Source organism: Vigna angularis, chromosome 9, assembly GCF_016808095.1.
Source record: "Vigna angularis cultivar LongXiaoDou No.4 chromosome 9, ASM1680809v1, whole genome shotgun sequence".
Classification (NCBI taxonomy): Eukaryota; Viridiplantae; Streptophyta; class Magnoliopsida; order Fabales; family Fabaceae; genus Vigna; species Vigna angularis.
The window spans coordinates 5185858-5198527 of NC_068978.1; the positions used below are offsets into that span (position 1 = coordinate 5185858).

General features: G+C 39.9%; 1 protein-coding gene across 1 annotated transcript; it reads right to left on the bottom strand.

The window, feature by feature from the left end:
- Positions 1-10518: 10518 nt before the first annotated feature.
- On the bottom strand, positions 10519-12447 carry LOC108347008 (transcription factor MYC2). The gene has a single exon (XM_017586099.2). It carries the CDS (start codon positions 12281-12283, stop codon positions 10781-10783), a length of 1503 nt encoding a protein of 500 aa, XP_017441588.1. The 5' UTR covers positions 12284-12447; the 3' UTR covers positions 10519-10780.
- Between the last annotated feature and the right edge of the window lie 223 nt (positions 12448-12670).

Genomic DNA, 12670 nt, shown 5'->3' on the forward strand with positions numbered 1-12670 from the left:
AACATGAAAGACTGGATGGAGATTAGCTAGCTGGGGCGGCATAGCTATTTCATATGCGACTGGTCCGATGCGTCTAGAAATCTGATATGGCCCAAGGTATCTGGGAGAAAGCTTCTTAGCTCGAATAGCCTTTCCTACTCCAGTAGTAGGCGTCACACGAAGAAACACATGATCACCGGCCTCAAACTCCAAAGGCCTGCGTCTCCTATCAGCATATGATTTTTGTCTACTCTGTGAGGCTCTCATCCTTTCTTGAATCACTTTCACTTTTTCAGTCGTTTGTTGCACTATCTCTGGCCCAGTCAACACAAACTCCCCATCCTGAAACCAGCATAAAGGTGTCCTGCAACGCCTCCCATAAAGAGCTTCGAACGGTGCCATTCCAATACTGGTCTGAAAGCTATTATTATATGAGAATTCCACCAATGGCAACACTTCATCCCAGACTCCCATATGGTCAAGTATACACGTCCTGAGCAGATCCTCCAATGACTGTATAGTCCGTTCTGACTGACCATCAGTCTGAGGATGGTAAGCAGAACTCATCTGGAGTTTACTGCCCATCTCATTCTGTAAAGTCTGCCAGAAACGAGAAGTGAAGCGAGGGTCTCTGTCCGATATGATGCTGGAAGGCACACCATGCAATCTAACTATTTCCTTGATGTACAACTGAGCTAATTTCTGCATAGACATCTTCAAATTAATTGCCAAGAAGTGAGCACTCTTGGTCAATCTATCAACTATTACCCAGATGGCATCATGCTTCCTGACAGTGTGTGGCAAATGGGTTACGAAATCCATTGCAATGCTGTCCCATTTCCACTCAGGAACATCAGGTTGTTGTAACATACCACCTGGCCTTTGGTGTTCTATCTTAGCCTTCTGACAGGTAAGGCAAGAGGAAACAAATCTAGCTATATCACCTTTCATACCTGACCACCAAAATGATTTCTTAAGATCTTGGTACATTTTAGTCATGCCGGGATGCATACTAAAACGACTACGATGACCTTCTTCTAAAATCATTCTTTTCAACTCTCCATCATTTGGTATACATGTTCTTCCTTTGAATCGTAGAAGACCGTCTGTCCCAGTGTTAAAATCCCTTCCTTGTTCTCTACCAATAAAAGCCCTTGACTTCTGAAGCTCGGGGTCTACTAGTTGTCCCTCTTTAATTCTTTCAAAGATACGACTTGATATAACCAATTTGCAACATTTAATGCCATCAGGTTCAAATTCTACATCCAGCTTTAAATCACTGAAGCTCTCAACTAGCTCCAACTCTTTAATCATCAATGCAGAAATACATACTGCCTTTCTGCTTAAGGCATCAGCAACTACATTTGCCTTCCCTGGATGATAAAGAAGGTCAAAATCATAATCCTTCAAGAATTCCATCCACCTTCTCTGCCTCATATTAAGTTCCTTCTGATCAAAGAGATACTTCAGGCTCTTGTGATCACTGAACACCTGAAATTGAGCTCCATACAAATAATGTCTCCAAATCTTAAGAGCAAACACTACTGCAGCTAATTCCAGATCATGTGTAGGGTAGTTTCTCTCATGAATCTTTAGTTGTCTTGAGGCATATGCAACAACTCTCCTTTCTTGCATCAAGACACTTCCTAGTCCCTGATAGGAAGCATCACAGAAAACCTCAAAAGGTTTACCTGTGTCAGGAATGGCCAATACTGGAGCGCTAGTCAATCTCTGCTTCAACTCCTGAAAGCTAGTCTCACAACGATCGGTCCAAGCAAATGGAGTGTCTTTTCTCGTCAGTTGCGTCAAAGGAGCTACAGTCTTAGAGAAATCTCCAATGAAGCGACGATAGTAGCCTGCTAACCCAACAAAGCTTCTGACCTCCGTGACTGACTTTGGTCTTTCCCATTGTAACACGGCTTAAACTTTGGCCGGATCTACAGAAATCCCATCAGCTGATATAATATGACCAAGGAATTGCACTTCTCTCATCCAGAACTCACACTTTGAGAGCTTGGCATACAACTTTTTTTCTCTCAATATCCTCAACACCGTTCTAAGATGATCGACGTGTTCTTCTTCACTCTTAGAATAAATTAGAATGTCATCTATGAAGACGACAACGAATTTATCTAAGAAAGGTCGGAAAATCCTATTCATGTAATCCATGAATATGGCAGGGGCGTTAGTCACACCAAAGGGCATGACCACATACTCGTAATGGTCATATCTAGATTTAAAGGCTGTCTTCTGAACATCATCAGCCTTAACCAATATTTGGTGATAGCTGGATCGTAGATCAATCTTGGAAAACACAACTGCCCCATGTAGCTGATCCATCAAATCATCAATTCTCGGCAAAAGGTACTTATTCTTGATGGTTAATTTGTTAAGTTGCCTGTAATCCACACACAATCTTGAACTGCCATCCTTTTTCTTTACAAGTAATACAGGCGCACCCCAAGGAGAAACACTGGGCCGGATGAACTGCTTCTCCAACAACTCTTCAATCTGCTTTTTCAATTCAGCCAGTTCAGCTGGCGCCATGCGATATGGGACAATAGAGATAGGCCCTGCCCCAGATACAATGTCTATGGAAAACTCTACCTCTCTTGGAGGAGGTAAGCCAGGAATCTCCTCAGGAAACACATCTAGAAATTCACTGACTACCGAGAGGTCTACGTTAGAATCTCCTTGCTTTACTTCCATGTGTGATAGTATCAGGAAACAACATGCACCTTCTATTAGGTCTTGTCTCAACACACCAAGAGTTAGAGGTGTGTAATCCTCCTCATTGGGAAATACTAGCTTCTTCTCTCCACAATCAATAAGAATACGATTGGCAGACAGCCAATCCATCCCTAGGATGACATCTAAACCCTGCAAAGGCAAACATATCAAGTTTACCTTATACTGACGCCCCTCAACCACTACTGAACATCTAGCACAAACTGTAGATGTCTTCACTATCCCAGAAGTAGGAGTAGATACAGTCAAGTCATACTGTAGCTCTCTCACTGGTAACCCCAACTCTCTAGCACAAGTCTCAGACACAAATGAGTGTGTCGCTCCAGAGTCAAACAAAACCATGCAAGATCTACCACCCAATACACAAGTGCCGAAAATTAAATCACCTGAGCTAGCTGCTTCTGTCCCTGTCAGTGCATAAACACGTCCAGTGGCCTGAGGTCTGATGCCACCTCTGTGCTGAAATCTCCCTGCATGCTGCGGCTAGGAAGTAGCTCTCCTACCCATAGGGCAATCACGCTCATAGTGGCCCTCCTTGTGGCATCGGTTGCATCTCCGAAAATTAATCCTCTAGGGACATGAAGACAAGTAGTGTGAACCGCCACATCCATAGCATCTCACGCCACTCAGTGATGAGGACTAGCTCGGTTAAACAAAAGGCTGAGAAGATCCTCCAGAACTACGAGAAGAAGAAGATCTGGAGTATGGTGCCTTCCTGGAACTGGACCCGCCTCTAGACATGGCTGGTCCCCCAACCTTCAGTGGTTGGACCTGACGGCTCAGGTATCCCTCAGTTTCTCTCTTTGTCTTCTCCATATCCCTAACCATCTCCACAAGAGCTGGAAACTCCCTCAGACGGTGACCTCTCACCAAGAGCTTGATGTCACCACGCAACCCGTTTTCAAACTTGCGGCATTGCCAATCTTCATCCACTGTCATGGTATTAAATCGGAGGAGATGTTTGAAACGATCAGTATACTCAGACACTGACATGTTTCCTTGTACTAGTTCCAAGAACTCCACTTCTTTAGCATATCTAAGAGTGTCAGGGAAGTATTCCCTATAGAACTTCTTCTTGAATAGGTCCCATGTGATAGGGGTTCTAGTTCCCTCCAAGATCACCCGTGCACTACTCCACCAGTGGCTTGCCTCTCCAGTCAATAGATATTCAGTATAAGACAACCTGTTCTCATCAGGGCACCTTTTGGCATTGTAGACTCTCTCCATATCACGAAGCCACTGATCGGCTTCATCTGGTGAGAATTTGCCATCAAACTTGGCGGGATGATGCTGCAAGAAATTTTCCAAACTCCATTCTTGAGTTGGAGCAGCCGAAGAAGAAGGACCGGTGGGAATCCTGCCGCTAGTCATCACATCCAAGAACTGTCTTTGGGTGGTATCGGCCGACGCTCTGGCGTCCTCAGCGGACACTCTTGCAGCTTCCAGATTCTGCAAGGCTATGATATTCTGCTGAATTAGTGTAACGTTTTGTTGTTGCAACGACTGAAGCACAACATTCAACATCTGATTACAGTCAGACGGATTGACATCAGAGGGAGGAGGAGATCTAGATGCCATCTTCTGTTCCGAGAGAAAGACTATTAGTCCAACTTAACCAACATAACTCCCAACACGAAACCAGAGTATACAAACATAAACGAATCACACCCACAACCTACAGGTTTCTAAGGAAGAACTGCTCTGATACCATAATGTGACATCCCAAAATATATAACAATGTATATACGTAGAATGCATCGATTATAATAATAGAAAGCAGTTAAGATTACACAATAGATTGAATTAAGGAGTACAGTTATCCAAGTCTGGCTGGAAAACTTTTAAAACTTAAGTACAAGATCACAATTCTCCAAAACACAAATTATGATAACGTGGAGACTAGAAGTTTTTCAAAATAAAGAGCCATTAAACATAATAGCTAGTAGAAATCCTAAGCACTAGGAGCTGGGTCTTCCTCAACTTCCAAAGCTTGCTCCAAAGGTACATCATCACCTACTGCTCACATCCAAAGGATTGGATGATCATCGCGAGGGGGAAAGCAAACATATGCAACACATACAAATGCAAGGGTGAGCTAGGTCTCAGACAATCATACAATTCATTTTAAATCATTTATTTCATAAGACTCATCAAAACAAACATCTTATCATATTAAGACTCTAGACACGTCCGGACATAGAATGTATGTAGAGCTGGGGCGGGTTGTGCACTTGTGATGGACTCTACTGCTTTGCAAAGCCATTGCCGAGGGGTTTCACCCGACCATACACAAGGTTAGTCCGTTACCGCGGAATAGACCTCCAGTGATAGCGTCTACCCTGGGACCTCCCACTACTCCCACCACACGCGTCAATCCTCTCTAAGTGAGAATGAAAGACCGTTGGAGTGTTAGGGATAACCCCCCATATGGAAGCCTCTTACATTTATTCAATACACTAACCGATCCCACCGAGAGATCTTAATTTCACATTCAATCCGACCACTTTAAATCTCATGATATTTCTTTTGGATCAACAATGTACATCATAAACCACTTATAACCATACACTTTCAACCAATCTGGATCACATGAAGATGCATTCATAAATTGTAACCGAAATATTAAATAATATAACACATAACAGAAAATATCACCATTGGACGAACACTATTTGGACGAGCGCCAAAAGCCCTTGGGCGGACACTATTTGGACGAACGGCAAAAGCACTTGGACGAACGTCATCAAATTGATTTGGACGAACGCTACATGACGAACGCTAAACAACAGGCCGAACACTTCTTTGGACGAACGTCATAAATCGATCTGGACGAACGCTAATAAAACTGACCGAACGCTCTCTGCCGAACGCTAATGCCTGAATACTATAAGGACGGACGTTATCAGACCCTAGGCCGAACACTTATAATCACATCAACACCAAGGACGAACAACTAAGATTCAAACTTAGAATACTAAATAAGACGAACGCTCACACTTTGAATTTCATGATGGCCGAACGCGCAAAATTATAATTTAACCAAGGCCGAACGCTGACGAATACACCGAAACCGAACGTTATAGATCCAGACTTAATAGCATAACCTTAATGTCGAACGATCAAGATTAAACTTAAGAATTCATTAAGGACGAATGACTGCACTTTCTAATACCAAATACCGAACGCTCAAGATCACGTAAATATTAATTTAGGTACGAACGCCTAAAATTACTAATTCCTGTATACAGTTGAGACGAACGTCTAATATATCACTGTAAACAATCGAACGCTCGTTAACACAGAACCGAACGCTAGTACCTAGGCCGAACGTTAGACTACTGTCGAATTCCTCACTGTTTTGGACGAACGCTCAAAGATTAAACCTTATCAACAACCGAACGCTATATAAGACGGACGTTTAGAGTCTTGGTTGGATAACTAGATTACTTTGCCGAATACTTAAATATTGGCCGAACGTTCCAGATTTACACCTAAGAGTATTAAATTAAGATCGCACGCTTAAATCACTGAAACCTCAAAACCGGACGCTCAGAATTGCTAATACAGAAACAAGACCGAACGCTAATAAACCATAGCGGACGTTTCAAGATTCAAACCTAATCCGTACCCATTTAACAACGAACGCTCAAGTCCATTTTACACTCAGACGAACACTCTAAGTATTTTTACACTCGAACGAACGCTCAAAATCACATCATTATTACAGACTATCCCAATTAAAACCGAACACTATAATTATCAAGAACGAACGTCACACTCATGGGAGGACGAACGTGAACTCTCGTATGGGAGGACGAACGCGAACGCTCATCAACTGAAGGCCAAACTCGACAGGACGAACACGAACGCTCGTACTGAAAACCGAACGCTCAGCATAATATTGGTGTGGACGAACGTTCCAAAATTGGCTGATTTGAACGAACGTTCAGAATTTACCGAACGTTTAAAAATTGGTCGACCAAGTGATCGTACCTTAATTTGGACGAGCGGCTCTTCTGCAGAATTCTGCAGAATCGCGTGAAGCTTTCCAGAACCCAGAAAACTCCATTTTTCCAACCCCAAAACTTCCAGATTTACTTCAAAACCAGTAAAATTCAACAATTAAACTAACAAAATCTAACTCCCCTTACCTCTTGAAGACTTCCTTTGCTAAATCTTTGAATCTATCCTCCTCAAGATGTGCAGCTCCAATCACCTCCAAGAACTTTGAACTTCTCCTTCTCTTACAAAAATGGCAACAAGGTAACAAGGATCTTCTTCAGTTCAGCAGCCCTCTTCACCTTTTATTTCTTAAGTTGTGAAAGGTGCCAAAATATGGGAGAGGAAATCACGGACGTTGCCTCCCCTATTTTCCCAATAAAACAAAAACTACTTCTCCCTAGGACAGCCCGTGCTTCTCTGCTCCTCCACTTTCCTGCTGATTTTTCAACATCCATGCCCCCATCCCTTTCACAAATAATAATAAAATAAAAAAAAGAGCAAGGTCCTTACATTAAGACTAGTGATAAAAAAACAATCTATCACAAAATGAAAAAGTAAAATATTGGATAAACAAGTGCCAAATTATACTTGTTTAAAGTTCAAGAAATGAATCACATATAATATGAAATTAACGAGTAAACTTTTTTCAAACGGATATACGATCATTATTAGAGTATTAAACTCAAGCATTAATTCTGTCCCGAAGAAGAAAAAAAGAAGATGTTGACTAGTAATATAAAGAAATGAAAATTGAAATCCACGTTTATCATAATCTATTTTAGTGCGTGAGAAAATGAATTTGGACAAGAAGCGTATGTGCAAGAGTGAGAGATACATAGATAGACGATAATAAGGATGACGCAAGCTTGGAATTAAGTAGGAGCAGAGAACGTGGTCAAGTGTTGTCTAGGATTGTCTTACACGTGTCGGAAAATGTCCACGAATACTCAAAGACAATATTAGTTAGCTGGAACATGTTTGTTTGCAATCGAGTGTTTAAAGTTCAAACAACATAGACATTCTACATGCGTGTCTTCCATAAAATGTATTCATCAGTTTCGTTATCCATCATCCATGGTGTGGGGTTTCCTCTGTCGCTCTGTCAGAGCATGCTCCACTCACATGGGTTCTGACTCCGATACAAACAAACAAGCAACATAGTACTACCATAAATAAATAAAATTAAATCAAATTAAACAAAAACATGTCCTATACTCTTTTAGCCTCTTCGCATCCTATTCAACCCGTCACTTCGTTACGGTCCTCACAAAAAGATGTAACATCACAACTTCCAATTGCCCAATATCTAATCACCCCACTAAGTGTTACTAACAAAGTGATTAGGAACAAGAGATGCAAAAGATTAAAATTTAGGGTTTAGGGTTGAAATTTAAGACGAAGGGTGATTATGGCTGGGCAACTCTATGCGTCATCTTTGCCCTATTTCTTAATCACAACGAAATTAAAACCCTACCATAAAGTTTTCTTGGGTTATTTATTGGTACACGTTGTCTAAAAAATTAGATCCTGGTGGATAGCGAACATTGTAAAATATAAAGAAACAAAATGATAGCTCATGCACAACTAAAGAATAAATTATGTGCATAAAAAAATTTCCTCACGTTTTGCATAATTACTTCTAGCTCCTCCTTGTTTTGCTAAAATAACAAAAACCTCCACAAATGACAAAAGAAAAGTTGGTGTTGACGTCATATATACTTCACGAAATCGATTTCTGTTTTCTCTTTCGTGTGTGCATAATATATCTTGAACCAAAAGCAGGTAGAGATTGAAGTTTTCATTAAGAGGCATTCATTGACTTGTATGATTGCCACTTTTTTTCGTTTTTATTTCCACGTCCTTATGTAAACGGCATGGCTAAAAGTTAACGAGACATTACGATCCATTTTGGATAGATTTTAATAATTATTTATATAAGAAAGATAAAAAAAATTATAATTTTCATGAATGTAAACAGTGGGAAGGAACTCTACTACTGAATGCATTTCTGCACTGTTGTTTTAATAGGAACATGTTGATGATGCAAACCGACCAAACATTTCCCACGTGAGATGTAAACATGTTATGGCCAGAAAGTCTGAAGTTTCGAGCTCAGAATTTGAATGTTCAACGTTGATCAACATATACCAATTGGTTCTTAAGAAAATTGCAATGTGAAAAATTCAAAGTTATTCAAGGAAAGTATCAACATGCATAAAAGGAAACCCTAGAAAAGATTGATAATTGACATTTTTCTTAAATTGTTTCCGTACATCATAAAAAGTCAGTGAATTGATTTTTTTTGAAGTAATCTGTTTGATTAATTTTCTTTCCAATTTTATTGTATTTTTTATGTCTCAGAAAGCATACATATATTTCTATGGAATTGAGAGAAATATCTTCATAAATTTTTAAATAGTAAATAATACTATTAGATTATTGATGTTTTAAATAAAATATACTTATACTTTAGAAACTTTCCAAAAAGATTAATAGAAAAGAGGATAAAAACTGTAAATTGAGTCTGATTGTAAATATCTTAAATATACGTACCAATTCATAGTTTAATTAAAAATGCATTGCAACCTTTCAGTTGATAAATTTTAAATTGAAAAAATATAATGTTTTTTAAAATAGTTTGGGAAGAAAACAAGATAAAATAGCTGAAGTAAAATAGATGTAAAAAGCTATAAAGTGAAATAAATAAAAGGAATAACAAGCTAAAACTCAAACCAACCAATTTGGGCGAATTAGGAAATTACGAACGATATATAATTCACACTTTCATATTTAACTATAAACTAATACAATTCCTATAATGATAGTTCTTCATAGACTTTATATTGATTACATATTTCACAACACACCCTCTAAAATAAATAAAATAATCATAAAAGAATGAGATTTATGTAGGAATTTGGTTCCTGTTTAGTCTTGTTCTCAATCTAACAGATTTGCACGAACTTCAATTAATGAACAATAGATTGACACGAGAGTATTGACAAGCATGTCACTAACATTATTTTTTCAAATATCTACGAATAATAAAATAATCACTACCAAACACATACGTAACATTATACAATTAATTGTTGTGGATGGTAGCGACTCCCTATACTAAATAATTACTATATTTCCATTATTTCTCTCACGTGCATATAAAACAGTCAGTTTTTGACACATTTAATCTAATTATATTAAGCAATTTGAAGAGTTCATGATTAAGAGAGAGTTTCTTTAATTTCATAAAAGTACTTTCAAACTCCTAAAGTTTAGTTTTGAGTAAATTACATATCAACACTCTGAATTTTTATTTTTTTAAATTATACTTACAATACTCTCTATATTTTTATATCGTTATAATAATCCCTTAGGTGCTGTTTGTATATGTTTCTAGAATTAAAGGAAACAGATAAATGTGTAAATATAGATTAATATAAAAATGAGAACAACATAGTATTTTTTTAAACAAACGCGAGAGGTTTGTATTTGATCACAAAGTTTGAATACAATCTAATAAAAATATATATTATCTATTCTAACATAATTTATAACATGAATTGTAATCTATACATATCTGTATTACAATAAAATTATACTAAGCACATGTTTTATTTTCTTTTATTTATATCCATATGCAATCTAAATGTAGTATATATGTTAGATTACAACATTTGGTTATAAAGCGTAAAAAAGATTAGAATATTAGAACTTTGAGAAATCATAAACAAGATGGTGACCACATTTCTCTACTAATGTTTGTCTTCAACTTCAAAATCCGAAAGGATATATATACAAAACACAGTGGTTCACATAAACGACAGGCTTCTTAGATTCCCTGATCAGCATCTCAATCACATAATTGAAGGTTGGAGCCAACCCCACCGTCATCAAGCATCATGCACGACAAAAAGAAAAGATAGTTTTTTTTTTTTTAATTTAAAGCTTTAATCATTATTCTAACGCAAACCAGGAACCAACTATACTATACTATGAACAGCAACATCGTACAGTTACAGCTACTATTCTTACGGTAAAAATCTGGGCACTGTCACTGATCCAACCTCATGAGAATGGCAGATTTAAGACTCTCTTCGCTCCTCATTCCATCAGGGACATTGATCACCACGTCCTGAAGCATGAGATCGTTGACGCACGACATGCTAGCGTGATGAACCTGGAACTCTAGGTCTCTCAATGCACCCATTAGCCTCGCCCCGGGGTGGTTCGCATTTTCGGATTGCACCCTCACCATGGCATCAGGCCCCACGATCTTCACATCGATCTCGAGACCGAATGGGCATGGGCCTCCAGGACCAGGTCTCCCTTGGTCTACGATGGTGGACGTAGTGGCGGTGCTCTGATTATCCATGGTATCCATCATTTCTGTCTTCACTCTTTTATTACCCTCTCTTTGTTGCTGCGATTCCAAGTACTCAATCTTCGCTTTGAGCTCGTTGATGTAAGCGACAGCATCGGACAACAACGAAGCCTTGTCCATCCTCGAAACGTTCGGAACCACAGCGCGTAGCGCGTAGAAGCGATGGTTCAGCTTCTCCCTCCGTTGCCGCTCAGCCTCCACGTGGTTCATTGGTGTGTCGCGGCCGAGAACAGGTTTTCTGCCACGTTTTTTGGGCTCCGAGGCTGTCGGGGTGGAGGTGGTTGGCAGCGTTGGACAATCCGAATCAGAGTGTTCGGAGTCTACGTAGCTGTCCTTTTGGTTGTTGGGTGGTGTTTGGGTTTGTTTTCGCTTTTTGGTTTCTTGGGTTCCGGCGACAACGCCGATGTCAGCGAAGGAGATGGTGTGGTCGTTGAGGAGTTGAACGGGAAGCGGATCTGGGAGGGGTTGGAAGAGAGACTTGACGTGATGGACGAGGTTCCAGTTTTGTTTGATGCTGTCGTAGGATCCCATTTCGATGACGCCGTTTTGTGTGGGGATGGAGATCAACGTTTGGATCCCGTGCAACTGTGCCTCGTTTGATCTCTCGCACTTGTAGAATTGGAGCTCGTGTTTGCTATTGAGCCACAGCACAGAGCCCAGAGCAAAAGATTTGCCAAGGAGTGAGGAAGGAGTGGTAGAGGTCGAAGAAGAAGAATTGTTGACGGGAAACGTTCGAGTCAACGACATGACGTAGAACCACTCGGCATCGTTGATGTTTTCTGTTGTGGGGGTTTTGGGGAACTTCTTGGTGGAAAGGGGGATTGAGAATTTTGGAGAAGTTTCTTTGGTGCCTTGGAAATGACCTTCTCCGAAGGAGAGGAAAAGGTTGCCATTGTCGTCGTGTGAAGCCTGCCAGAAAATGGCGTAGACCCACCAATCGGGTTGGGTTTGAAGGAGAAATTGGAGGTTTTGTTGAATAGATGGTGTTGGGTTTTGATGGGGTAGAGTGACCAAAGAGGAGGATGAGGAAGGGGAGATGATGAGTTCCTCCATAGTGGTGTTGTGTTGTGTTGTGTTGCGTGAGAAGATGTAGTATGAGAGGTAGAAGGAAATATTTTTTAGGTGTGGAAGAAAATGGAAGAATGAAAGAAGTGGGTGAGAAGGTTTGGGCATTAATAGAATGAAGATAAGGTATAAATGATGTACGGATGAACAGTCCTTTTAGCGTGAGGAAAGGGTGTAAGAGTGTGAAATATAAAGGAAAAATATTTTTTACAACAGTGTAGTTTATAGATACCAATAAAATAACGACAGGAATCCGGAAAAATAATGCATTAAGATTTGGGTGGGGGAAGGAGGGTTATATTGGGAGAAGACGGTGGGGGCAAAACTCTGCAATTTGGTGGGAATGCCTTAGAAAATATGGTTCAAAATCAGTGAGGTTGAGATGCAGTCGATGTTGAGCACCAAGACCCAGCACGTGACGCGAAAGCGAAAGTTGCACTGGTGCACGGAGAACTACCTTCGTACAAGAACCAATTTCGATTTTCCTCCTTTCTC

What these genes read in the sequence shown, in the direction of transcription:
- LOC108347008 (XM_017586099.2), bottom strand. Translation starts at nt 12,283, where the DNA reads ATGCCCAAACCTTCTCACCCACTTCTTTCATTCTTCCATTTTCTTCCA.